Source organism: Lithobates pipiens, unplaced genomic scaffold (genome assembly GCF_037356315.1).
Source record: "Lithobates pipiens isolate NorthernLeopardFrog02 unplaced genomic scaffold, aLitPip1_a1.2 Scaffold_16, whole genome shotgun sequence".
In the NCBI taxonomy this organism is placed as follows: Eukaryota; Metazoa; Chordata; class Amphibia; order Anura; family Ranidae; genus Lithobates; species Lithobates pipiens.
The window spans coordinates 188,524,328-188,552,123 of NW_027507748.1; the positions used below are offsets into that span (position 1 = coordinate 188,524,328).

At 41.4% G+C, this 27,796-nt stretch overlaps 1 protein-coding gene across 1 annotated transcript in view; it reads right to left on the reverse strand.

Annotated features, from left to right (window-relative positions):
• The window catches only part of ANOS1 (anosmin 1), a 229,844-nt gene that overhangs the window by 85,947 nt on the left and 116,101 nt on the right, over window positions 1-27,796 (reverse strand). Inside the window, exon 3 of the mRNA XM_077480835.1 lies at window positions 15,148-15,210. Coding sequence (XP_077336961.1) covers window positions 15,148-15,210 — 63 coding nt within the window. The remainder of the gene's footprint in view (window positions 1-15,147; window positions 15,211-27,796) is intronic.

Below are 27,796 nucleotides of genomic sequence, written 5' to 3' on the forward strand. Positions count from 1 at the left end.
ATCAGCTGTCAACAGAAGATTTGAATTCATCTTTTTCTCATCAAGATTTACATAAACATGTATGACCTACAAAAAAATGCTGCTCCCATTAAAAAGAAAGTATATAGTATTTTCCATGAGCAGGTATTATTTCAGTGATTACTTTCAAGGAATTCATTGTTGATATCCATGTCACATTTTTACTTTCACGTTTCCAAATTTTTTATTGTATTCATTTTGATAAGTGCTGCCATTATTGCCCTCATCTCGAAAATGCCAATGGCATGGCTGTGCCTGGTCTCAATCTTAGTCACAGACACAAAACAAGAGTTCAGTAAATACAAGACTAAGCAACATCAGGAATCCCTATCTATATATCTATTTCTGGTCAGTGACCCAGAAAGTATGTAAACCAATCAGCATGACAGCCAGGCAACTAACATTTCAGAATGGGAGTCAGCAAAGGCAGACTATGTAATTTTCTCTTGACAGATTTTTCTAAGGGGGAAACATAGATAAAAGATATGGATATCAATATAGTAAATAAATAAATAAACATCACGGTGAGCTTCTGTGCTTTATGGAGCTCCCACTTTATATATGTCTACTCTAGCTCTGCTCTGTAAATATGTACTATGTGTTTAAGTAGCTGTTAGGGCCTGATGATATCTATCTTATTTTCTGCTATTTTGTGTATTTTCGGAGCTGTCACAGTCCCATGGCAAACCAGAATACACATCGTATTACTCTATCAATGAAAGGTGTCTACAGTGGGGGAGATCTGCAAAGATGGCATTATCTGCAACAGACAACACGGCACAGAGATACATCAGGCAAAAAATGACAAGGTAAGTGTGGCCTTGTGTTTCAGGCATGCTCCGCATACATACACATTATTGCAACTGACAATCCCTACCAAACCCTCTATTTTGATCTGCTTTAGCTTATATTATTTCCCATTATTGCCCAGTTTTCAGAAAGAAATTGGGAAAATGATTAAACGTTGGACAACTAACCCTAAAATACTGCTCCCTGAGCAGTCAGCTTATATTGCCTTACCAAAACTCTGGTCCTGATTGGGCATCTGAGAAACAAATATAGTCCATTCCACACAATGATCCCAAAGTTTAGGATTAAATTGGGAGGAACATGGCAGCAGAGGAAACTCCAACAAATAGGAAATCCAGGACACTAATGCATGATGCACGAAAAGCCTTCATTTAGTTTTGAGCTATACAACCAAAGGTTACGTGTGGATGCATTTATGTGACAAGCTGATTGAGAATATGGTGCAATGGGGTATGGGATACTCCAAAATGCTTAGCACAGCTTGAGAAGTACACTTCTCAGTCAGCAGCAGTAGTACAAGGACAGATGAAGACCATGCAGCAGTATGTTGCACAAGTAGTTAAAGACTTAGACAGTCTATGGTTGCACAGCTAAAGACTATGAAGGTGCAGATAGCAAGGAGGCTCTACTCACAAAGTCCTGGTTCATAGTCAGTCCTTAGGTGCAGCCCCAAAATAGACCAAGCATCCTCATAAGGAGGGATTCAGAGGCAAGCAGTCCCCTGAAGCTCACAGATCCATTCCCACACTGGGGACAGAAGAACCCCTCTGTAAAGTGCTCTAGGCTATTTAAAAGAGATCCAGCCACCATCCGGGCCCAGAAATTGACATTCAGGCTGGATACTTAGATTCTGCCTAAGCTCTAGAAGCTTCTCCTTTAGGCAGGGGAAAGCAATCAAGCTCCTAGTCTGTGAAGCTCTGAACAGACCAAATTAAACACTTATTGCTCCTGTGATTATAGCAGGAGCTAACAACGAAATTTGCCTAGCAGCTTAACTAGGAGGGTGCTACTCTGGGCTCATAGCACTCTCTATATATTTTGTAATAAGCAAGGACATCTTTTTCAAAGTAAAGCCTTGATAAAGTCACAGTGTATGCCCAATTTTACCTCTTTGACCTGACTACTTGTATCCACCTTCTAACATCTGCTGATCAGAGAATAATTCTGCACAGAAACAAGACTTTATTCTTACAAACATTCTGAAGAGCTAATCACCCAGAGATTAAGCCTATAATTATAGATGCTGTTAATAATTCTATTATATAAATAAAACAAGATGAATGTAAGGTTTATCAGTTCTGTAATGATTAGAGTTAAAAGCAATGCTCATGAGGAAAGAAAAGGATAGCCGCCTGTGAATTGCAAATTTGCAGCTAGTTAATTAAAACTGTTTATTATCCCTTGGGGTCTAATTTGCCCCATGGCCTTCTCTTTCTTGCTCTTTTTTGCTTGAGCCGTAAGTGTTTTGCTCTTCATTACTAGTCTTTGAAGTTCTAAATATAGGTTCAATCACTAATCAAAGAGAGGCTAACAGATTTACAGAGAATTGCGCTGTCTACAGCTGCACCGCAAATGTTAGCTGGCAAAAAGTAAATTGTAAAACTAGCCATGTCAAGTTGTTAACTGTCTGGAACCTTAGTCAGATGCACAATTAAGGGATCACTATTGCTAAAAAATATTGAATTCTGAAAATTGTGGTTAAAGTGCATTTAAACACTAATAATGAACTTTTCTTTGCTCCCTCTTGGTCTGTAAATATACAATTGGAAGCATTAAACTGTATGTGGTTAAAGTATATGTAAACCCTAACAATGAACTCTTATTTGCTCCCTTTTGGTATGTTAAACATACAACCTAAAATCTTAAAATGTTTCATTATTTCTGTTCGATAAGTGCAAAAGAAAAAAAAAGACAATTAATACAGCCACAATATGAAATGAATGGTAACCTGCAACATATTACACTTTTGTTCTTGAGTTTAGGTAAACCTTAATACATGAAAGCATACAGTATATGAATTTATTTATTTTTATTTCACACTGCATAATTTTTTTTTTTTACATATGATCAAGTTATCCAGCAATGTATCAATAACGATGCCCGTAGATGGATCAAAGATGGATTTGACTGGTTAAGCAGAACCCAGCTGAAGTATCGATCCATCCATAGGAAGGCAAATTGTACTGAAGTCAATCTATCTTCAGTACAACCAGCCTATTCATTTTTTTTCTGTAAGATCACTGCCGACGACTATGGCCGCCAGCAGTGATCATTGTATTCTGATAGTGAGGAAACCACAATACATTAGTGCAGAGCAGGGATTCCCCCATCAGTCAAACGAGCGACTTTCATATGTTGAAGGAAAGAAAATTGCATAATATATGACTAGACTAACGAGCTGGAATAAGTATACCTCTACAAAAAGTGCTTGAGAACTTTCAGCAACAGTTATAAAAGATTTAAATCATAGGAATAAAAGGTGACCCACATTAAAAGATGAAGAAAAATATCAATAAAGGCATGTGAGAAAAAAAAAGAATTAAAGTGAAATTTTAGACTATACCCAACTAATCTTAAAAAAGCTCCCTCTCCAACACCTATGCTGACTAACCTGTGTAAGAAAGATATATAAACTTACAGTAGGAGCCGCTGATATTGTGTTTCCAGCTCGATGGGATTGCGCTGGAAATCCCTGCTGTGAGCTGTGCTTCTCTAGCTCCCCGCCCCCACGAGATGCCGCGCATCCATAGGAATGTATTGGCGGTGGCGGGAGGAACGACATAGCTCTGCGCTGGCTGCCGTGACGGGGCTCGCGGGTGTCAATCTTGCCCCTAACATCGGCGAGATTGACACAATATCCGCGACACCCACTGTACATATTTTCAGGCCTCTCTGGTCTGGTCATGTGATCTCCCCTATGTCTGCCAGCAGAGACTGCAAGGGAGAGGAGGCAGTGATGACAACAGATGGGCCATAGGAACCTATAGGAGACGTCACCGATTCCAAGCATTTCCAGCCATTGTTGAGCACTCTTTCCTCTCCCATGCAGCTGCTGCTAACTGACACAGGGGAGATCACGCGACTGGACCCGAGAGATGTAAAAGTAGCTAAGAATATACATCTTTCTCACACAGATTATTCAGCATAGGTGTTAGGTGGAGTAGGTAGCCTTTTTAGGAGTAGTTGGGTATAGTCTGGAATTCCACGTTAATATAAGAATACTATATTTTTTATTATTGCACACAGTTCTGAGAATACAAGATTTTTTTCAACAGTGGTCCTTTAACCACTTCAGGACCGCCGTATTGCCAATGTACGTCAACACAATGGCACAGGCAGGCATAATCACGTAAATGTACGTGAATGCCTTCTAGCGGGTGGGGGGTCCGATCGGACCCCCTCCCGCTAGATACGGCGGTCCCTTTCGGTGCCGGAGCGATCGGCGATGAGGGGATGGCCGTTGGTTTCCGCCCATCCCCTCTCGATCGCTCCTGGCCAGTGACGAACTTCCTCCCCTGTGAAAATGTAAACACAGGAGGAGGAAGTGATGTCACACTCCTCGTGGCGGTCTTTTTGAACCGGACAGCGAGGAGTGAAGACGCAAGTAAGTGCACCAACAGTCCACTGACACATAGGTACACACAGGCACACATTTCACCCCAGTCACCCCCCGATCACCCCCCCGATCGGCCCCCCGCCCCCCCCCCCCCCCAGTCACAGTGTCACTAATGCAGTGTTCATTTATTTATTGATCACTACATTTAGTGTCAGTTGTGACTGTAAAAAGTGTCAGGGCAGCTAGTGTTAGGCCCCTTTAGGTCCAGGGTAGCCCCCTACCCCCCCCTAATAAAGGTTTAACCCCTTGATTGCCCTCCCAGTTAACCCTTTCACCCTCTTTTACCAGTGTCACTAAGCGATCGTTTTTCTGATCGCTGCAATAGTGTCACTGGTCCCGCTAGGAAGCTAGTTTTTTTTTAGGTTCAACGCCAGGTTTTTATACCGTTAGGTACCCTGATATATAACCTAATAAAGGTTTTAACCCTTTGATTGCCCCTAGAGTTAACCCTTTCACCAGCGATCGCTGCATAAGTGTCACTGGTGACGCTGGTTAGCCAGTTAGTTATTTAGTTATTTAGGTTCCCCGTCAGCTTTTTATAAAGCTTCAGGTACCCCCATATAAATACCCAATAAAGGTTTTAACCCCTGATTGCCCTTAGTTAACCCTTTCACCAGTGATCACCGTATAAGTGTTACGGGTGACGCTGGTTTGGTAGTTCGCTTTTTATAGCATCAGGGCACCCGCCATTTATTACCTAATAAAGGTTTAACCCCCTGATCACCCGGCGGGTGATATAAATTTGGTTTTAGGGTCAGAAAGGGTCTGCGTCGCCCCAGGCAGTGCTAGGTTAGTGCCAGCACCGCTAACACCCACGCGCAAAGCATACACCTCCCTTAGTGGTATAGTATCCGAACAGATCAATATCTGATCTGATCAGATCTATACTAGCGTGCCCAGCAATTTAGGGTTCTAAAAAAACGCATTGTTAGCAGGATCAGCCCAGATACCTGCTAGCACCTGCGTTTTGCCCCTCTGCCCAGCCCAGCCCAGCCCAGCCCACCCAAGTGCAGTATCGATCGATCACTGTCACTTACAAAACACAACACACATAACTGCAGCGTTCGCAGAGTCAGGCCTGATCCCTGCGATCGCTAACAGTTTTTTTTGGTAGCGTTTTATACCGTCGCTGACAGGCTAGGTGCTTTTTTACCTGTGAGTCTCACTACTGTACCCCTAAATTTAGAGCCCAAAATGGCAAAGCGAAGGTACACTAGTGAAGAGGCCTACACGTTTCTGAGCATGACAGATAGTGAAGAGGAAGACACTGATCTGTCAGAATCAGGCTCAGAATACGAACCTGTAGAGGACAGCGCCTCCATGTCATATAGCTCTGACGACGAAGAAGAGGTCCCTGCTATTGTCAGGCGTACCCGACCCCGATCTTCTGATGTTGTTGAGGTGCAGGAACCGGAAGTCCCTCGTATGGAGTATAGAGCCAGTACTAGCGCCGCTCATCCTTTTGGTGAACTGGCAAGCACCAGCGGCCTAGTACACCCTGGGCGTACATCCAGCACTGCAGTATCACGTGGTGACGTGGCGAGTCCCATAAGTGCAGTTCAAGCTGGCGAGGTGGCAAGCACAAGTAGTGTCCCGCTGCCACCAAGAAGAAGAAGACAAAGACAGGCCCGTCGTACCCATAGTGCCCTTCCTGCAGAATTCGCCTATCCCAATTGGGTGCCCACCACTTCTGCAGAACCCGTACTTCCCCCATTCACTGCCCAACCCGGTATTCAGGTGGATACAGATGATTTTACGCCACTCGATTTTTATTCTCTGTATCTCACGGAAGATCTCTATAGATCTATTGTGGACCAAACCAATTTATATGCTGGTCAACGCATCGCCGCTAATCCCCAGTTGCCGTCTCTTGCCAGAGATTGGAAACCAGTTACGGTTTCCGAATTTAAGACGTTTTTGGGCCTTTCCCTCAACATGGGCACACACAAATTTATGCGGATGCGGGCTTATTGGTCCACGCATCCAGCTGACCACATGCCCCTGTTCTCTAACTCCATGCCCAGGGCACGATACGAGCAGATCTTGCGGTTCTTGCACTTCAGTGACAATGAACTTTGTCGTCCACGTGGAGACCCTGAATACGATCGGCTCTACAAAATTCGGCCCCTCATAAACCACTTCAACCAACGTTTTGCAGACTTGTTTATTCCCCAAAAAGTTGTCTGCGTTGATGAGTCCCTGGTTAAGTTTACTGGTCGCTTGTCATTCAAACAGTACATTCCCAACAAGCGTACCAGGTACGGGGTCAAGCTCTATAAGTGCTGTGACAGGGCCACAGGCTATGCATGGAGCTTTATGGTTTATGAGGGTAAAGATAGTTACGTAGAGCCGGAGAACTGCCCTGATTACATAGGAAGCGCTGGCAAGATAGTGTGGAAATTGGTGTCACCCTTATTCGGAAAGGGGTACCACTTGTACGTGGACAACTATTACACCAGCGTGCCACTGTTTAGTCATTTATTTGATAATCAGATTGGAGCATGTGGCACCGTGCGACCTAATCGCCGGGGCTTTCCCCAGCGGCTTGTAGATTCCCGTCTTAGGCTGGGGGAGAGAGCCTGCTATCGGTGTAATAATTTGCTCGCTATGAAGTGGAGGCATAATAAGAATGTTTTCGTTCTTACCTCCCTTCATGCAGACACGACGGTCCAAATTTCTACGGCGACTGGTATTGTGGAGAAACCCCTCTGTGTCCACGAATATAACAAAAATATGGGAGGGGTGGACCTCAATGACCAGATGTTAGCGCCGTATCTAACTTCCCGTAAGACCAGACGCTGGTACAAAAAAGTGTCTGCTTACTTATTTCAATTGGCTTTGCTGAATGCTTTTGTGCTATACAAAGCTTCAGGCGGAACATTAACCTTTCTTTTCTTCCAAAGAGAGGTTGTCACAGAGCTTCTGTTTCCAGACGGTTCTGTACCTCACCATTCCCAACCAAATGCAGTAAGCCGGCTGTATGAGAGGCATTATTCTTATGTCCTCCCGAGTACCCCTACCCAACGAGCCCCCCAAAAAAGATTTTGTGTCTGTAGCAAGCGCGGATATAGGCGTGACACCCGTTCTTATTGTCCACGCTGTCCTGGCCAGCCTGGTCTTTGTCAGGGTGAGTGTTTTGAACGCTACCATGAACGAGTGAAGTATTAGCGTAGGGTACAGCATTTCACAGGCTAGGCACACTAACACAGGGTCTCCCAAGATGCCATCGCATTTTGAGAGACCCGAACCGTTACAGTTACAGTTTACAGTTCAAAAAAAAGTGTATAAAAAAAAAAAAAAAAGTAAAATAAAAAAACCAAAAAAAATATAAAATATAAAAACCAAAAATAGTTGTCGTTTTATTGTTCTCTCTCTCTCTCTCTCTCTCTCTCTCTCTCTCTCTTCTCTCAAATTTTTTATACTTTACTGTTTACTGTGTTATTGTTAACCATTTTTCATGTTTTCAGGTACGCCATTCAGCTGCAGCGTGGATTTATTTATCTTGACAGCAACAGCGTTTGCTCCCACGATACATAAAGCCGCGACTCCAGTGCTGTAGGAGGTGATTTCACCACCACAGTTAAAAAAGAGCATATATGCCGAAGCATGGGGGCATAAGGGGTGGAGGAGCGATTTTTCTCCTAATGCCGCGTACATACGGTCAAAATTCCGACGGAGGGCTTGCCCGTGGAAAAGTTTGAACGTATGTACGCAGCATAACTTTTTTGCGGGAGGATGCCCCCATGCTTCGGCATATATATATTTTAGGCACAGGTTGTGTTAAAAAATGTTTTATTTTTTACTGTTTTTTTTGGCAATTGCTTTGCAGGTATGGTATGGTAAGGTTTTACTGGGATGTTACTTTGTTTTAACGTTAACCATAATTTGCTTAGCAGGTACGCCATTCAGCTGCAGCGCGGATTTATTTATCTTGACAGCAACAGCGTTTGCTCCCACGATACATAAAGCCGTGACTCCAGTGCTGTAGGCGGTGATTTCACCACCACAGTTAAAAAAGAGCATATATGCCGAAGCATGGGGGCATAAGGGGTGGAGGAGTGATTTTGCTCCTAATGCCGCGTACATACGGTCAAAATTCCGACAGGGGGCTTGCCCATGGAAAAGTTTGAACGTATGTACGCGGCATAACTTTTTTGCGGGAGGATGCCCCCATGCTTCGGCATATATATATTTTAGGCACAGGTTGTGTTAAAAAATGTTTTATTTTTTACTGTTTTTTTTGGCAATTGCTTTGCAGGTATGGTATGGTAAGGTTTTACTGGGATGTTACTTTGTTTTAACGTTAACCATAATTTGCTTAGCAGGTACGCCATTCAGCTGCAGCGCGGATTTATTTATCTTGACAGCAACAGCGTTTGCTCCCACGATACATAAAGCCGTGACTCCAGTGCTGTAGGCGGTGATTTCACCACCACAGTTAAAAAAGAGCATATATGCCGAAGCATGGGGGCATAAGGGGTGGAGGAGTGATTTTGCTCCTAATGCCGCGTACATACGGTCAAAATTCCGACAGGGGGCTTGCCCATGGAAAAGTTTGAACGTATGTACGCGGCATAACTTTTTTGCGGGAGGATGCCCCCATGCTTCGGCATATATAAATGGTGCATGTATGTCCATCATTAGAAGTGGGTGGATGAAGGGAGGTATCTAATGGTGGGCATACCCACCGATCAATCTCTTTTTTTTCGTTCAGACAACATGACTCTCAGTAAATAGCTTGGGGTGTCTACTTTCCAAAATGGGGTAATTTGGGGGGATTTTGTGCTATTTTGGCATTTTATGGCCTTTGCACCCTTAGAAATCCTGAAGGTGGTGATTGGTTTTCGGGGTGCCGTACGCGACTAGACTCCCAAAAAGTCCCACACATGTGGTATCCCCATACTCGGGAGAAGTAGCCGAATATATTTTGGGGTGCAATTCCACATATAACCATGGCATGTGTGAGCAATATATCATTTAGTGACAACTTTTTGTACATTTTTTTTTTTTTTTTAGTCATTATTCAATCCCTTAGGACAAAAAAAATAAATATTCAATGGGCTCAACATACCCATCAGCAGTTTCCTTGGGGTGTCTACTTTCCAAAATGGGGTCATTTGGGGGGGTTTTGTGCCATCTTGGCATTTTATGGCCGTCAAAACTGTGATAGGTAGTGATAGGTAGTGAGGAGTAAAATAAAAAAATTATGCCCTTAGAAATCCTGAAGGCGGTGCTTGGATTTCGGGGTCCCGTACGCGGCTAGGCTCCCAAAAAGTCACACACATGTGGTATCCCTGTACTCAGGAGAAGCAGCAGAATGTATTTTGGGGTGTCATTTCACATATGCCCATAGCATGTGTGAGCAATATATCATTTAGTGACAACTTTGTGCAAAAAAAAAAAAGTTTGTAATATTCCCGCAACTTGTGGCAAAATATAAAATATTCCATGGACTCAACATGCCTCTCAGTAAATAGCTTGGGGTGTCTACTTTCCAAAATGGGGTCATTTTGGGGGGTTTTGTGCTATTTTGGCTTTTTATGGCCTTCGAAACTGTGATAGGTAGTGAGGGGTAAAATCAAAAATTTGCACCCTTAGAAATCCTGAAGGTGGTGATTGGTTTTCGGGATGCCGTGCGCGACTATACTCCCAAAAAGTCCCACACATGTGGTATCCCCGTACTCGGGAGAAGTAGCGGAATATATTTTGGGGTGCAATTCCACATATAACCATGGCATGTGTGAGCAATATATCATTTAGTGACAACTTTTTGTACATTTTTTATTTTTTATTTTTTTTAGTCATTATTCAATCCCTTAGGATAAAAAAAAAAAATATTCAATGGGCTCAACATACCCATCAGCAGTTTCCTTGGGGTGTCTACTTTCCAAAATGGGGTCATTTGGGGGGGTTTTGTGCCATCTTGGCATTTTATGGCCGTCAAAACTGTGATAGGTAGTGATAGGTAGTGAGGAGTAAAATAAAAAAATTATGCCCTTAGAAATCCTGAAGGCGGTGCTTGGATTTCGGGGTCCCGTACGCGGCTAGGCTCCCAAAAAGTCCCACACATGTGGTATCCCTGTACTCAGGAGAAGCAGCAGAATGTATTTTGGGGTGTCATTTCACATATGCCCATAGCATGTGTGAGCAATATATCATTTAGTGACAACTTTGTGCAAAAAAAAAAAGTTTGTAATATTCCCGCAACTTGTGGCAAAATATAAAATATTCCATGGACTCAACATGCCTCTCAGTAAATAGCTTGGGGTGTCTACTTTCCAAAATGGGGTCATTTTGGGGGGTTTTGTGCTATTTTGGCTTTTTATGGCCTTCGAAACTGTGATAGGTAGTGAGGGGTGAAATCAAAAATTTGCACCCTTAGAAATCCTGAAGGTGGTGATTGGTTTTCGGGATGCCGTGCGCGACTAGACTCCCAAAAAGTCCCACACATGTGGTATCCCCGTACTCGGGAGAAGTAGCGGAATATATTTTGGGGTGCAATTCCACATATAACCATGGCATGTGTGAGCAATATATCATTTAGTGACAACTTTTTGTACTTTTTTTTTTTTTTTTGTCATTATTCAATCCCTTAGGACAAAAAAAATAAATATTCAATGGGCTCAACATACCCATCAGCAGTTTCCTTGGGGTGTCTACTTTCCAAAATGGGGTCATTTGGGGGGGGTTTGTACTGCCCTGCCATTTTAGCACCTCAAGAAATGAGATAGGCAGTCATAAATTAAAAGCTGTGTAAATTCCAGAAAATGTACTCTAGTTTGTAGACGCTATAACTTTTGCGCAAACCAAAAAATATACGCTTATTGACATTTTTTTTACTAAAGACATGTGGCTGAATAAATTTTGCCCTCAATGTATGACTAAAATTTAGTTTATTCGATTTTTCTTATAACAAAAAGAAGAAAATATCATTTTTTTTCAAAATTTTCGCTCTTTTTCCATTTATATCGCAAAAAATAAAAATCGCAGAGGCAATCAAATACCATCAAAAGAAAGCTCTATTTGTGGGAAGAAAAGGACGCAAATTTCGTTTGGGTGCAATATTGCATGACCGCGCAATTACCAGTTAAAGCAGCGCAGTGCGAAATTGCAAAAACACCTCTGGTCCTTAAGGTATTTATTGGTCCGAGGCTGAAGTGGTTAAGACACAAAGAAATTTCCATGAACTGAAAACATGACATCTTATACCAATGAGTTGGTACAGCAAGAACCCCTCTAACTCCCGTTACAACAGTAGGAAGGATCATGTATTAGAGACAATTCCAGACATAACAACTGGATGGAGGGTTGGTTGGGCTCATAGAAAAATTCAATTTGTACATAATCAGTCTGGGACAGTGTATGAAGCTTTCTGGGGAAAATATACACTTGTTTTCTGAAATGCATATGTTCAGGGAAACTGTGGGAAGAGATCATTTATTAACATATTACTGTTTATGTGCCCACACATTATAAAAACTCCAAGTTTCAGTCTCAAAAATATAGCTGTGTTTCTCGGAAGAAAACACTATAAATATTTCACTGTCATTTAACAACCGATCGAATCTAAAATGTGTGGGTGTATTTACTCTGCATTTTTATGTTCCTTTTGTTTCTGCTAGATGAAAATATTAAAGCAGAACTTCAGGCTACAGAACAATATTGATAGACATCCGTGGCATGTGTTGATGGACAAAAGTTAAAATCAGAATTTTCAATCTGCCAAAGGGAAATGAGTCATTGGTTTACCTTTGTCCAGCCCCAAGCATTTTTCTGCTCCACGTCTTTTAGCAGCCAATTTCGCAGCATGTGTGTCAGTGAGCAAACTTCATACTAAAGATTCATGGCGAATCATCTACCACACAGTCTATACCTTAGCCAAGTGGTAACTGCTGCAAAAGTTGGAGGAAAACTTTGGTAAAGGAAACCTGTGCTCAGAGAAATGTGTAGGCTGCTACTGTTGACCCCTTTCTGATAATAAGCCCTTGTACACACGGTCGTAGATTCAGATGGAATGTGTCCTATCGGACTGTTTTGTCGGATATTCCGACTGTGTGTGGTCTCCATCGGACTGCTTCCGTCAGAATATCCGACGGACCAACTTTTACAACTTGCCGTTAAAATTTTCCGACAAAACGCTCCGATCGGACAAAGTGCCACGCATGCTCAGATCAAATTCCTAAACCAGAGCTATTGGCTACTAGCCTGAACGTAGTCCCGTCGTAACAAAATAACGTCATCACGTTATGTACAATCGGATTTTCCGACAACTTTGTCCGACCGTGTGTATGCAACAGTTTCGGACAAAATCCATTGGACAAAATCCATCAGACAAAATCCGTCGGACAAAATCCAACGGATTTGGTTGTCAGAATGTCCGTAACCGTATGTACAAGGGCTAACAGTCACCTGTCTGCCTCTGGCTTCAGGATTTTCTGATTCACTATCCTGGAATAAGAATGCAGATCAGAAAAATCAGAGCACCTAACCTCCATTACGTTCTTTATTAGTGACTCAAAAAATACTGAAGCCAAGAAGGAGAAGGGAAGGTCAACAATGGCAGTCTCTACTCCTTAGAACATAGACATAAGTCACATTTCTTCGGCATGTCTCCATCAAAATTTGTCTTTATTAATGTTTTCCCTGGGTTGGAAGATAGGGGAGACATACTTGAGGTCAGACTTTTGTTACAGTTACTAACTGTACACTGCAGAAGATCTAACTTCGGAGGCTCCACAACCTCTCTAAAATCTAATTTTAAGTTTATGTTAATGCCTATGTTGACTTTTCTTTAATTAAGAATATTAAAAAATTGTCTGGTTTGATGACTAAAGCAGTGTCCATTTACTTAGCAAAACAGCTTCCAAAGCATCAATGAGGTGCAATGTATTTTCGATAAATCTGAGCCAATCTGATAAGTTTCTGTATGTCTACCTTACATTTTGCTCCTCCTGGCAAAACCACCCCTAACATGTCAAGCTGTGCTAATTAAGGTAGCAGACTGGCTTACATAAAATGACTCTAAGGGCAGTTAGACAAATCTAAGAATATCCCAAGCTATTCCTTGTGCATAGTAACTAAGTGAATCATCCCTTCACTTGAAGCAGAATGAATTCATATGAACTTGTACAACAGGACCGGAGGACATTACATGATATACAGCTCTGAACAATACCAGACCAAGAAGGAAATTCTAAACTCTCTTGTTACTATTTTGACTACTGACTCCAGAAAAGCATGGAGAGATAAGCAAATCGACTTGTGGCCCATCAACAGATGCAACTAAAAGTGCACAGGTGGCTTTTGAGTTAAAGAGGAAGTAAACCCTGATTGGTTTCCTCTTTGTCTCCTTGCAAATGTAAAGCATAATGGGCTACTATGCATCGCATAGTAGCTGATTATGTGTCACTTAGCTGACACAGGAGCCAGCGATGTCACCAATGTCCCCTGTAGCACGGATCGTCCATCTTCTTCCGGGTATCGCTGTTCTGGCCACTCACAGCGCTATTTTATTTATTTATTTTGCTTCAGTGTAGCTGAAAATCACTGCCATAGTCAGTTCTACTACAGTGATAGCCCCTATCATTGGAGCCTTGTGCTGAGCCAATGGCAGACAATGGCCATGCTCCAGTATTGTGATCAGGCTTAGAGGGCTGCCCCAAACTCTATATAAATACTGACTTTCCAATAGTCATCATGAACACATGGTTTTCAGTAAACACCAGTGGCAGATCGGGGGAACTGGTAGATGTGGGTGTCTGTTGAATAATGTCACTTATTTTCTCTTAACGCAGGCTTACTCTCATTTAATTCAATATGTATAGGCCTCTTGCACTTGTTCACTATTAATCTGTCAACATATCAGAAAACTGGAATTTATAGAATGGATTTTTTATATTTCAGTTAAAATATATCTAAGCCCAAGAATAAACATGTTATTTATTGCAGCTTACCAGTCATTAACTTTACATGGCTTCATTAGTTTTCTTTTTAAAGCCATATTTTTTAATTTTACAAAAAGTGTGCTAGGACTACAGAACATATCCCCTTCTCCTTATCATTATAAAATAGGGTTGGAGGTGATCTGTAGTCCACTGAGTGAACTGGGCAGGGCTGACAACACTGCTAACATACAACAGTTAAGCCAGGTACACACTATTATATATTTTTTCTCCAACCCAGTGGGCTGAACGGAAAAAAAAACGAAGAGCTCAGGAGGAGCCACTGAACTAACAACCAGATGTTAGTACAGCAACCCCATCCCCGCCAGAACACACCTGTCAGCGCTCTCAGCCATTGGCTGAGAGAACTGATCGGGTGACAATCGGCAGACCTTTTTTGGTTATGCTGGCTAAATGGGCCAATAGAAATGGGTCAACAGAAACTGGCCAATGGCATATCATATTTGGCTCATATATTTGTCCATTTAGTTATAAGGACAGAAAGCTGAGAGAATAAAAATCATGAATTTTTTTAATTTAAAAAAAAAATCACTTTTAGGGAATCTTTGCTATAGAAACTCAAAAAAATAATCCCCTACGAATATACGTTTGTTTCAATTTAAAAGAAAGGAAAGAGCAGCTACGAACAAACCCAAAACAAAAAGCAGAGGATTACCAATATCAAAGACATCGTTTAAGTTTCAACATGGCATCTTTTATGAGAGCAAAAATGTTTCCTGGTACAGAATAAATCCGACATACCTCACAGAGACTTTGGCAGCTATTCTTTTTCAAGTCCCAGTTTTCCTTGCATGGCTCCAAGCACTGTTGAAAGATTGAACAAACACTTAGTCAAACGGTTGTCATTTTGCAGTGTGTGTTTTATTTTCATTTCTTGGGAACGTAATACCGAAAACCAGGAGAAAAACAACAACGGCAGACATAACAGTATTACTTCTGGTGTGACTCAGTTTGAATCTGTCAGCAAAGCGTCCCCCTGCTCCTGTGAACTGAAAGGTTAGAGGAGTGCAATGCTGAGAGTCAGTCCACCCATGAAGACTCTGAGCTTCCAATGTATTCTAATGGTTATTTCTCAGGCCTTATTATATTTGTCTGTTTTTAGAGGAAATTGGATCCTGATGAAATCCTATCATGTTTTTCCCGCATTTACAATTAACGGAGTTAATTATTTATAGCTTTGAAAGCTGACAGTATGCTTCCAGTAATGGCATTAAGGTTTTAAACCATTTGATACAGAGGCACATCCGTGTTACTAGTATGAGAATTTCACCTTCCGGTGCTGCTAATGTAAGCAAGTCTGTATTTATATGATATGTTGAGGCCAATTTGCTAAAATTATTGAGAATATTCACTATTAGTGAAGATTCAAATCAGTTATCCAATCAATTTTTTATTTTTTTTCATCTGAACAAGATTGGGAATTAAATTTTTTCATTTTTTTCATACCAAACATTATTATATTATACAGGATTTATATAGCGCCAACAGTTTGCGGGACACAGACAGCGAGAGTCAACACCACCCTGCTCTCGTCACTGGCTTTGATTGACTGCACTGGGAGCCAATAGCTCCCGGTGCCCATAGCAAAGCGAGCGAGACCCGGGAACTGAGGGGAGAGAAGAGCTGCAGATGTGCATGGCGCTGGGTCGAATGAAGGCTCAGGTAAGTAAAAGGAGGGGGGGTAGAGCGGGAATACTGACACCTAGATATTGTTAACCTTAAAAACGTAAAAAAACATTTAGGCTTTACAACCACTCAGACAACCACTCTAAAATGAACATAGCTACGCATTAACGAATACATATACTAAAATACTTTACTAAAGCAGAACTTTACCCATCAAAACTTGATAAAAAATGTTTTTTTTTTTAGCAAGGAACATACATTCCAGATGAATAATTATGCTACCAAAATTATTCTGTGCTGTAAATTACCTCTAGCATTGTTCCTGTTTCTTCTTGCTGGAGGCCACCATGTTGTTGAAGCCCAGAGCCCCTGGGCAGCAATAAATCTTTAGGCTGTCAGTAGATCGGACTCTAGTGACTCTGATTTTTGGCACAATGCCAAAAATGGAGAGGAACTGAGCATGTGCAGAGCAGAATTAGACAGTGTGTTACTGGGTTTTAAATAGTATGGACACTTAATTGTAATGTTTTACATCAGCCTATACCTGCAAAAGGGGCCATCACAAAGTACTCTAGCAGGAGTTAATTTTTTGACTAAAGTACAATTTCCAGTACTAATAAAACTTAATTTTTAGGACACTTTATTGATGAGTTAGGGTTCTTGTCTCAGAGCACTGTATAGTACCATCCTAAAATTTGGGTGGTGGTGTCTTAGGGAGGCAATTATGTGTCTGCCCTATATATCCTTCTTAAAGCATCCCTAAATATTTATTACATATTTAAGTTGCCCATTTTTGTATCTGGGGTCAGATATATAAAGATTTGTTTTTATAAACTGTTAAAGTGTAAAGACTGCCTTACACAGTTTGAATTTCAGCAGATTCCTGATGAATTGGTTACAATTTGAGCCATGGGTGGCCTTTTCAGCACCAGCCCATTGTTCAATCACCTTTTGTTGAAGGAGTCGGGTGGAAAATTGATAGCCAAACAGTGGCTGCATCCAATCAGATGCAGCAACTATTATAATATTCTGACAGCTGCAGGTGCTGGCTGTCATAATACAATAGCCAGCAGGGAAGATTCCTCTATCTGTGCAGTTAAGCAGTTAAGCGTGGAGGAATCTGTTAGATTATTTTGTTCAGCACAATAAATCTGTGTATATATGGTTAGTGTAGACAAACATCTAAACAAACTAGTAGTGTACAATATACTTTTTTACCTGCCATAAAATTATAGTCTATTCAGATCATTGTCTAATATAGGCCCCCCACCAAACACTGTACAAAGTCCTGACCCTCTACTTTTTTCAATGCAGTAAAGGCAATATAGTTGGTCACTGATAAGATCTTTTTTCCTCCAATCAGCAAGCCTCATTTTTGGGATTTACAGCATGTATTTATATATAAGCATATAGGGCAGCCTTTATCAACCTTTTCAACACAGAGGAACCCTTGAAATAGTTCTCCAGTCTCGGGGAAACCCTGCTAAAAATTATAAATCTACAACTCATGATACATTAGTGTGATGGTCAGTGGGAAGAATGGTCCTTACACTTGTGGTCATTGGGAAGAATTACCTCCTTACAGATAGCTAAAAAGATCAATGGTGTCGATGGGAACTTATCCGAGAGGCAGAAATGTCCCAATACTGAAGGAACCCCCAGCAACCTCTGGAGGAACCCTAGGGTTCCACTGAACCATGGTTGAGAATCACTGATATAGGGAATAAGGCTTAACTTTCCATTTATTTTAAAGGTTTAGACAATCAGCTGTTGCTGGACTTAAGATGGTCATACACAATCAAATCCAAACAGTTGGTGGCCTTGATGGCACCCTACTGCAATACCTTTTATCTCATAATCAAAGCAACCAGATAATTCCCAGCCATATAGTGATTGCCAATCACTTGCGCTTAGTGTTTGGCTGCCCCCACTGCATTCTGACAACTGCCAGCGCTGGATGGCCATGTATGGCAAGCTTTAGCATGTCCTTCACAGGGGTGCTCAGAACCAGGGACAACTTAGCCTACAAACCCAACATTCGGGGTCATTTAGAAGGCAAAACTTTGGTAGAATGTGTTCCCTATGCATGTTAACCTTAAAGTTTTTAATCTTTAGCTGCACTGTAAAGTTATAAAACCTCAATGTCTTTATAGGTACTTTGAGATAGTGTGGGAAAGAACAAATTCCTATCTATGAAAAAAACGGATCGATGTTGTCTCCCTTTATCAATTGCGCTTTCACTTAATTAGAGAATACACATCTGGAAACTGTGTATTCTGCACAAAACATTTAAATTATATTTTCTTAACTCTTTACAATTTACAGAGTCAGCAAAAAAAAACATTAATGTATTGAAATTTTTGCACAAGTTGTTTGTGAAAAGAAAGACATGCCAATTATCCGCTGGTCTCCATAAAGAATGTATAATTTTGGGTAAAATAAATGAACTGTACTGTCAGCATCAGAATTCTCACGAGGTTGTTAGCAAAACAGTAAGCAGAAAACGGAAATGGGGTGTGACACCATAGTAAATAATTAATTGGAAATAGGATAGTGTACGTTGAAAATTGAGCATGGGTTATAGAAAAACAGTGCTTATTCCTAAAGGCTGATTTCTCCCCATAGTTCTGGAACACTTTGGGACTCATTCTGAAATATGATAACAGCAAACAGAATAAATGATGAAGGTATCGAATGCCCATTGCCAGCTAGATCAACAAAATGAATGCAAATACTTAAATGGCAACACTAAGATAATTTATAACAACGAATTTCCAAGCAGACATTAAAGCTGAATTCCAGAAATTCTGCTCCTTAGTAAAAAGTAAAGGGACACTATGAGTTAAAGGGGTTGTAAAGAGAAATTCTTTTTTAAAATAACAAACATGTTATACTTACCTCCACTGTGCAGCTCGTTTTGCACAAAGTAGCCATGAACCTGGTCTTCTGGGGTCCCTCGGCGGCTGTCTCTGCTTCCCCCCGCAAGTACTTCTCACGTTCATGCGAGCTCCCTTGCATGGTGAGAAGCACTTGCGAGCGCGCTCCCGTGATACAGCCAGCAGCCATAGTCGCACACTGTATCATTCGGCCCCGCCCCATGGCACGCCGAATCATTGGATGTGATTGACAGCAGCGCGAGCCAATGGCTGCGCTGCTTTCAATCCATCCAATCAACGGCCAGGCTGAGCAGCGAAGAGGGTGTCGGGGGCGAGCGCAGAACTTTCGAGGGGTCAGGTAAGTAAAACAGGGGGGCTCGGGGGGCCGACACTGTCAGATGTTTTTTCGCCTTAATGCATAGAATGCATTAAGGTGAAAAATGTTTTACCTTTACAACCCCTTTAAGTCCATGGAGCTGCATGACATCTCTTAGCCCTTGTACACACGATCGGAGATTCTGACGGAATGTGTCCTATCGGACCGTTTTGTCGGATAATCCGACTGTGTGTGGTATGCATCAGACTGTTTCCGTCGGAATATCCGTCGGACCCAATTTTCCAACTTGTAGGAAATATTTTCCGACAAACTGGTCCGATCGGACATACTCCGATCATGTGTAGAGAATTTTGACCGGACAAAGTGCCACACATGCTCAGATCAAATTCCTAGACCAAAGCTATTGGCTTCTAGCCTGAACGTAGTCCCGTCGTAATGAAATAACATCACTATGTTCCGAATGATCCGATTTTCTGACAACTTGGTCCGACCGTGTGTATGCAACAGTTTCGGACACAATCCGTCGGACAAAATCCAACGGATTTGGTTGGCAGAATGTCCGAACGTGTGTACAAGGGCTTAGGCTTATCTCTATTATTTACATCAGTTTTATTGCACTCCCGGAAGATGGCTATTACTGTATTATGTTTCAGGTCTCGGCATCTTCAACATTGGAGTTGGTGCAGCTTCTATGCATTTCCTTGGGCATAGCTGCTCTGTGTGCCTCTCTCTTCTTTCTCACAGCCCGAGTGTCAGTGTGTGCTTGGGCAGAGCCATAAACCTGTCAGATTCACATAATAGAGATACGTTCAGGAGATGTTATGCACCTCATTGGGCTTCAAAAAAAGATTAACAGAGACACATTTTTTCATTATTTTAGTTTTTTCATTTTGCACAAATAGGAAAGGATTAAAATCTTTGTCAGGTAGTTATTGCTGTCTTTGCCCTCACTGGGGAGCTTCACTCTCCCTCTATTTTGTCCTGGTGACCAATAAAAGGGAAAACCTAAAATTTTGAGCTGTCACCAGAACAGGAACAATGGGAACATTTGCCAATGTGAACATCTGCTCTGGTGTATCTCCATACAGGACATGAGTGAAAATCTCTGCAGTGAGGCAAAAACAGCAGAAAAAAAATAGGTTTTTAGGACAAAATCACAAGTTTGTGTTGGAGCGTATTGCAGTAATAAAATGTACAAGAACTGAAAAAATTTGAATGAGCCCATAACATTCCTTATTACAAGTGGTTAGCTATGGTCTGTCTTAGATTCTCTGCTCAATTATCCCTAAAGACAAACTTCAGGATATTAGAAACTCACTTCCCTCCCAACACCATTTACCTCACCGCTTGCTGACAAAAAAAAAAATGGGTCCGCTCTCATATTCTCCAGAGGCAAGAGAACTCACGGGAGCAGTGCGGAGGACCAGTGCCTAAGAGGGCAATGAGCGAGGAAAAATGTCTGGTCCCCAGGGCAGGAAATTAGCTTGGCTCATAGAGGAAACTGAATTTGATCCATTACACTGCAGGATGGCTTAGGAAGAGGAACGAAGACTGAAGAGTAGAGTAACTGATGCAAAATGCACTATTTATATTCCATTGTTGCCTTGGAGTTGGGCTTAACCACTTCAGCTCCAGAAGGTTTTACGCCCTTCATGACTAGGCCATTTGTACCCATTTAGAACTGCATTACTTTAACTGGTGATTGTGCAGACATGTAGTGCTGTACCCAAACAAAATTGATTTAATTTGTTACACACAAATAGAGCTTTATTTCAGTGGTATTTGATCACTGTTGGATTATTTTATTTTTTTACAGTAAAAATTTCAAAAAGCAAAACTATATTTTTTACTTTCTGCTATAAAACATAACCAATAAAAAAAATTTAAAAATCTAATTTCTTCATAAATTTTGGTCAAAATGTATTCTGCTACCCAATAAGCATATACAGGCATACCCCACTTTTAAGTACACAATGGGGTTTATTTACTAAAGCTGGAAAGTACAAAATCAGGCTCACTTCTGCATAGAAACCAATGAGCTTCCAGGTTTTATTACCAAAGCTTAATTGAACAAACTGAAGTTAGAAGCTCATTGGTTTCTATGCAGAAGTGAGCCTGATTTTGCACTTTCCAGCTTTAGTAAATAAACCCCATTGTGTACTTAAAAGTGGGGTATGCCTCTATTGATAGGTTTGCATGAAAGTCAAAGCATCTACAAACTATGGAATATACACTATATTACCAAAAGTATTGGAACGCCTGCCTTTACACGCACATGAACTTTAGTGGCATCCCAGTCTTAGCCCATAGGGTTCAATATTGAGTTGGCCCACCCTTTGCAGCTATAACAGCTTCAACTCTTCTGTGAAGGCTGTCCACAAGGTTTAGGAGTCTATGGTAAGGTTTTACCATTCTTCCAGAAGTAGATTTGTGAGTTCAGGCCTTGATGTGGACAAGAAGGCCTGGCTTGCAGTCTAATTCATCCCAAAGGTATTCTATCTAGTTGAGGTCAGGTGCAGGGTAGTCAAGTTCCTCCACCCCAGACTCAATCATCCATGTCTTTATGGACCTGCTAATATTAAAGTTCATGTGTTTGTAAAGGCAGGTGTCCCAATACTTTTGATAATATAGTGTATAGTAGATTTTTTTTTTTACATTACTAATGGCAGATATAAGGACACTATATATTATGGAGGACTTCCCCACTGAGAGTATTTGAGAGAAAGAAAACTCCCCTAACAATTGGGAGTTTTTAGGCTCTGAGGAATGTAAAATCGACAAAATGTGAATATAAAGTTATAACTTCAAACTTCAGTAATTGTTTCTGTTAAGCTACCTGCTGGAGTACAGATTTTGCAAATATAGTAAATTACCTTAAAAACAATATATAATAATTATTTGTATATTACTTATGGTAATTAACCACTTGCCACCCAGGCCAATTATGACACTTCTCTCCTACATGTAAAAATCACAATTTTTTTTTCTAGAAAATTACCCAGAACCCCCAAACATTATATATATATTTTAGCAGACACCCTATGGTTGCAAATTTTAATGTTATGGTATTTGCGCAGCAATTTTTTCAAACGCCTTTTTTTGGAGAAAAAAAAAGTTTCATGAATAAAAAAAACCTCTAAATTTAGCATGATTTATTTGTATAATTTGAAAAGATGGTGTTAGGCTGAGTAAATAGAACATGTCACGATTTACAATTGCACACACTTGTGGAATGGCATTAAACGTCAGTGTTTAAAAATCTCCATAGACTACCTTTACATGTTTTTACAGGTTAAATGTTTAGCGTTACAAAGGAGGTCTACTGCTAAAATTAATACTCTCGCTCTAACGTTTGCGGTGATACTGTGGTGATGTGTGGTTTAAATGCCATTTACAACAGTGCCTCACCAGACATGTCCCTGGATCAGTGATAATACTATACACTATCACTGTAGTAATGACACTGGCTGCGAAGGAGTTAACATCGAGGGTGATCAAGGGGTTAAGTGTGTGCCTAACAATGTGTAATATGTGCTGCTTTTACTAACATATCTCTTTGTTTCTTATCTCTGCTTGGCAGGGTTGAAAAACAGAGAGATTGTTCCCTCTGCACAGAGCACTGTCAGCACAGGGCTCTGGGCTGTGATTGGACACAGCCGATCAGCAGTTCCCGGCCATGATTCATTGTGTACAATTACAGTGGGTGTCAGTGGGGTGGGGCACATGCATGCACTCTAAACTGGAATGCAGGCAGCAATATACCAGTATGTGGCTTTACCTGCACAGGCCGCTCGTAAATTGTGGGCGAGTGATTCAATAGTGGTTAAAATGGTATGTGCGCCAAAATATATTAATGAAAGGTCCATTTCTATTTTAAATGAACAAAAGCTAATAAAATGTTCCCAAAAAAAATCTATTGCTACAATCCAGTTTCTGGCTGTCAGTCTCACGTAAATGAATTATACATGTTATCATTTTTTATCTCACATTTATTTTAAAAGCAGCACCAGAAAATGACTACTTGTTATTTATTTGATGTCATTACAGAATGTAACAGTTTGTTATAGATTGCAATCCTATTAATTCAATTACGTGAGGAATGCTAAGGTTATTTTCAGGACACAGTTGCGTTCGTTCGAAATCTCAGATGATACCATCTGAAATCTTAGTACTTGTAAATTGATTGGTTGATTTTGACTCAGCGCCAAGTCTCTGCATATTTTTAGCAGGCCGGCATACTGCTGAAATAAATGATGTGTATGTTATGGCTTTCCTGACAGAAGCATAAAGCAGATTAATGGAGACACGACTGGATAAACCATGTTGACATTTCATTGTTTTAAAATATCAACATGTTATAATTCAAAGATAAATAAAGAGTTGGTCAGTATATCACACCCATCATCCCACAATGTCCTACTTCCTTTAGACCTAGGTAAAATCGGAACGTATTACTATTCATACATGTGTTTGTAGCAGATGTACCTTCAGATTATGGACCTCCAGTTACACTGTTTGGGTCCTAGAAGGAAGCAATGCCATGCATTCTATAGCTCGCCAAACGTTTGCATGAAAATGTCATCAGTGCATTCAATAATCTCATCAGAGACCTAATAAATGTACTTGAAAATGTTATAGGCTTTTCATCCTAGAATGAATAGAATTCCCCCAAAAGACTACATTTTCTGTTAATATTTCATTCATTTGAAAAAAAAACAAAAAAAAATCATCTAACTCCTTTGATTTTTTGCATCAATGTGGGAGAAGAAAATACAGAATGGGGACAACAAGCATAGACAGTGAGAGATTGCTTTACTAAAACTTGACTGTGCAAAATCTGGTGCAGCCGTGCACAGTAACCAATCCGCTTCCAGGTTTCATTGTCAAAGATTAAAGTGGAAGAAAACCCTCCTATCGTTTTCAGCCAAGGAAGCTGCCATCTTGGCCTCTGTTTAATCTTCAACTGCCATGATGTGATCAGTTATGACACCAAACATTGGATGGTTAGACAGTTTGGTTGAGAGCTCGATCAATGTGAGAGTTACATTTCTGGCATGTGCAAGAAAAGTAACTGTTTTTTAAATCTTAAATCTATGGGTTTACTCTTACTTTAATTGAAGAAGCTGAAGTTAGAAGCTGATTGGCTACCATGCACAACTGTACTGTACCCGACTTTGCACTCTACAGTTTTAGTAAATTTACCTAGTCCTCAGAGAGATAAGCTTTGTAGCTATACTACGGTAAAGCTGGGTATACACAAGTAGAATTTTGTTCAACATTTTCCTTGCAAAGCTTGCCGTAGATGGTTCAGCAGAAACTGGTCGAATTTCGATATATCTATGGATAATCCTATTCGAGAGAAGTTGATCTACTGATCGACTGTTAATGAATGGGCATTCTGGAAAACTTTAGTTCAACCAATGCTGCATCCAATAGGCTGCAGCAGTGATCAGTGTATTCGCTGCTCCCAGAATACTATGACTGGCTGACTGGCTGAACAATCACAAAAAAAATTAGCTATGTATGACAGCTAAGGAATGTTGTAAAAACATTCTTTAATTTTTCTAATCAGTATTTTGGTTAATTGACATTTGATCTTGACCACACTGAGGAAAACATTTGCAATAAGAATTTATTGATTGGTTTGCGCAAAAGTTATAGCGCCTACAAAATAGGGGATAGTTTTATGGCATTTTTATTATTATTATTTTTTTTTTTTACTAGTAATGGCTAGTGACTAGTAATGTGACTGTGCCATTGCAGTGGACATTTTTGACACCATTTTGGGACCATTCACATTTATACAGCGATCAGTGCTATAAAAATGGGAAGGGGTTAACACTAGGGGGCGATCAAGGGGTTAAATGTGTTACCTAGGGAGTGATTCCAACCGTAGGCGGAGGGGACTCACAAGGGGAGGAGACCGATCAGTGTTCCTCTGTACTGGGAACACACCATCGGTCTCCTCTCACCTGACAGGACATGGATCTGTGTGTTTAAACACACAAGCGCATTGGCTCCTGAGTGGTGCGGCAGGTGCATGCGCCCCCCAGATGGCCGGGAAGCCCAGGACATCATATGACGCCCATCCAGGATGGGAGATCCCTCCTGCGGACGTCATATGAATGAATATGGGCTGGATGTGAAGTGGTTAAGAACTTTTGTGCAGGGATATGGGAAATTATTATCGACACTGACACACCTACACCTACACAGGTTGAACTGGATGGACTATTGTCTTTATTCAACCTTACCTACTATGTATATGTAACTATGTAACAAGAACCTAAGTTTTTTTTTTTTTTTGTATTTCATTCAGAATTCCTCTGCATGTGGCTAGCTGTTAGAAGATATGGAACCCTAGATGTAAAGAGAATATAAAGAGCTATTGTTTTTGAGTGGCAATTAAAGCCCAACTGAACTTTCAGTTTAAATCAGCTAAATGCATTACAGGGGGCATCATTTTTTCTAGAAAGTAGCCATAGCTAGTAGTAGAAAATCTTTAAGTAGAAAAACCCTTGATCTCTGTGTGCTACAGCGCTCCTCTGCAGAGCTCCACCACACTCCCTACTGAGTCAGAACTAGAGCTCTGCATGCAACAAAGCCCATACTCCCTGGGGAATGGATGAAGAGAGACCACTGCTTCAACAAAGACAGCAAGGATCCTTTTTTTACATCATGCTGGCAGGGGACAGTCTTGCTAGATGAACTGCTCTGCAAGATTCTGAACATCTGTTGAGGCACCTGGAATGTATTTAGTTGATTTAAATTGTAAGTTCAGTTGGGCTTTAAGCCCAATTAAAGCGGAAATAAGCCCATCAATTTAATGGTTTCAAAAAACAGTTACATTGCCAGCATGTCAGGAATGCTAACTATCAATTATGCTTGTGTGCTCATCCAAGCTGTCAAACCATTACATGACTGGTCACATGTGCAGCACCATGACAGTTGAAGATCAAACTAAAGCTAAAATTGGCAGCTTCCTTGGTTGAAAAGGATAGAATGGTTCTGCTTTGAACCTTACCTATACTCCACTCCAATGAAGTAACATCTGCGAGCTACCTCGTTGATGCTAACACCTTCTCCCCCACCTTTTCTGTGTTCAGGTACTTGGGCCAATTTTATTGGCTGGTACAAAATGACCGAAAACTCTTGCATGTATATGGGAATTAATTCATCCCAGTGCCCAGCAGATGACGGGATTGTACACTGACTTGCTTATGTACAGCTCAGTGTACAGTGTATAAAAGATTGCGAAGAGGAAGATAAGAAGCCTTTACTGCAGAAGAAATGTAGGGGTTGATATAGGCACATCGGCTGTTCACTTTGCAAGGAAATTTTTTCCCAGAGCTTAGTGAATGAGGTGAAGCATTGCCGATTGCCATTGTAGTACCCTCCACCATAGGTAGGTGCTAGAGTGAGGATTTTGTAAGGGAAACTGTCAGTGCAGGTAAATTCGGGCAGGCCTATGCTTCAGGGTAGGCCTGCTTGTTTTGATCTGGGCGGCAGGGAGTGGTTAGTGCAGCAGTGGGTGTGACCAACTTTGCCTTAGTTACCTCCCCTGCTTCCAGGGAGAATGATCTGGAAGAGGTGCAGGGCCTAGGACTGGAGTGGCAGGCAGCTCATATGAGGAGCTCTAACCAATCCCCAACTGGAATTGGCAGGGGGCAGGCTTCCTATATAAGCTGGGGTAATAACCCACTGGGAGGTAGTTGTTGGCTGGGAGACGTGGAGAATGGAGTACTAGGCAGCAGAAGGGGCCCCACCCCCAACTGGGGGGGTGCGAGGCCTAGCAGAGGAGCCTGGGAGAGCTGGGAGGGAACTTCATCTTTATACAGTCATGGATGAAGTGTTCTGGAACAGAGGGGCCAGAGAAGCTGCCGGAACGTATGTCCACCAGGGGAGCTGGGAGGAGGCCAGAGGAGACACTGTGGGGAGAGTGTCATATCAATTCAGCCTGAGGGTGCAGGATTTGTAATTCGTATTAGCTGGGAGCAGTAGTCCACCAATCAGCACATGCTACTAAATTATTAGGCCACCGGGGAGGGATACTGCAGATCTCTGGCCTAGTAACTGTGCAACCAATTCTAGCCAGCAACTGAGACTGTTCAGAGTGTTCTCTTTTGTCAAAAGAGGATGATGTGACAAGAAGAGTAATGAACTACAGCAGAAGTTTGTGCAGGAGGGTGGAAGTACTGGCTGTTGAGGATGAGAGTTGGTGTGTGGGGTCATTAATTTGAGTTTCCCCAGCATGTTAGCAAGTTCATGTTTTAAAGTGGTTGTAAACCCTTACAAACCACTTTGACCTACAAGTAAGCCTAGATTAAGGCTTACCTGTAGGTCCAAGAAATATATCCTAAACCTATACGGTTTAGGAGATATTTACCTCAAGACAACCACCGATGTCTACGGCGCATGCGCCGTAGATAGCGGCATGCAGGCGCACTGGGTAAGCAGCAGATCGTGGCGATATGCCGCGAGTGTCGGCTCCCGTGCACATGCGCGGGAGTGATGTCATCGCTGCTCCGGCAAATCACAGCGCCGGAGCAGC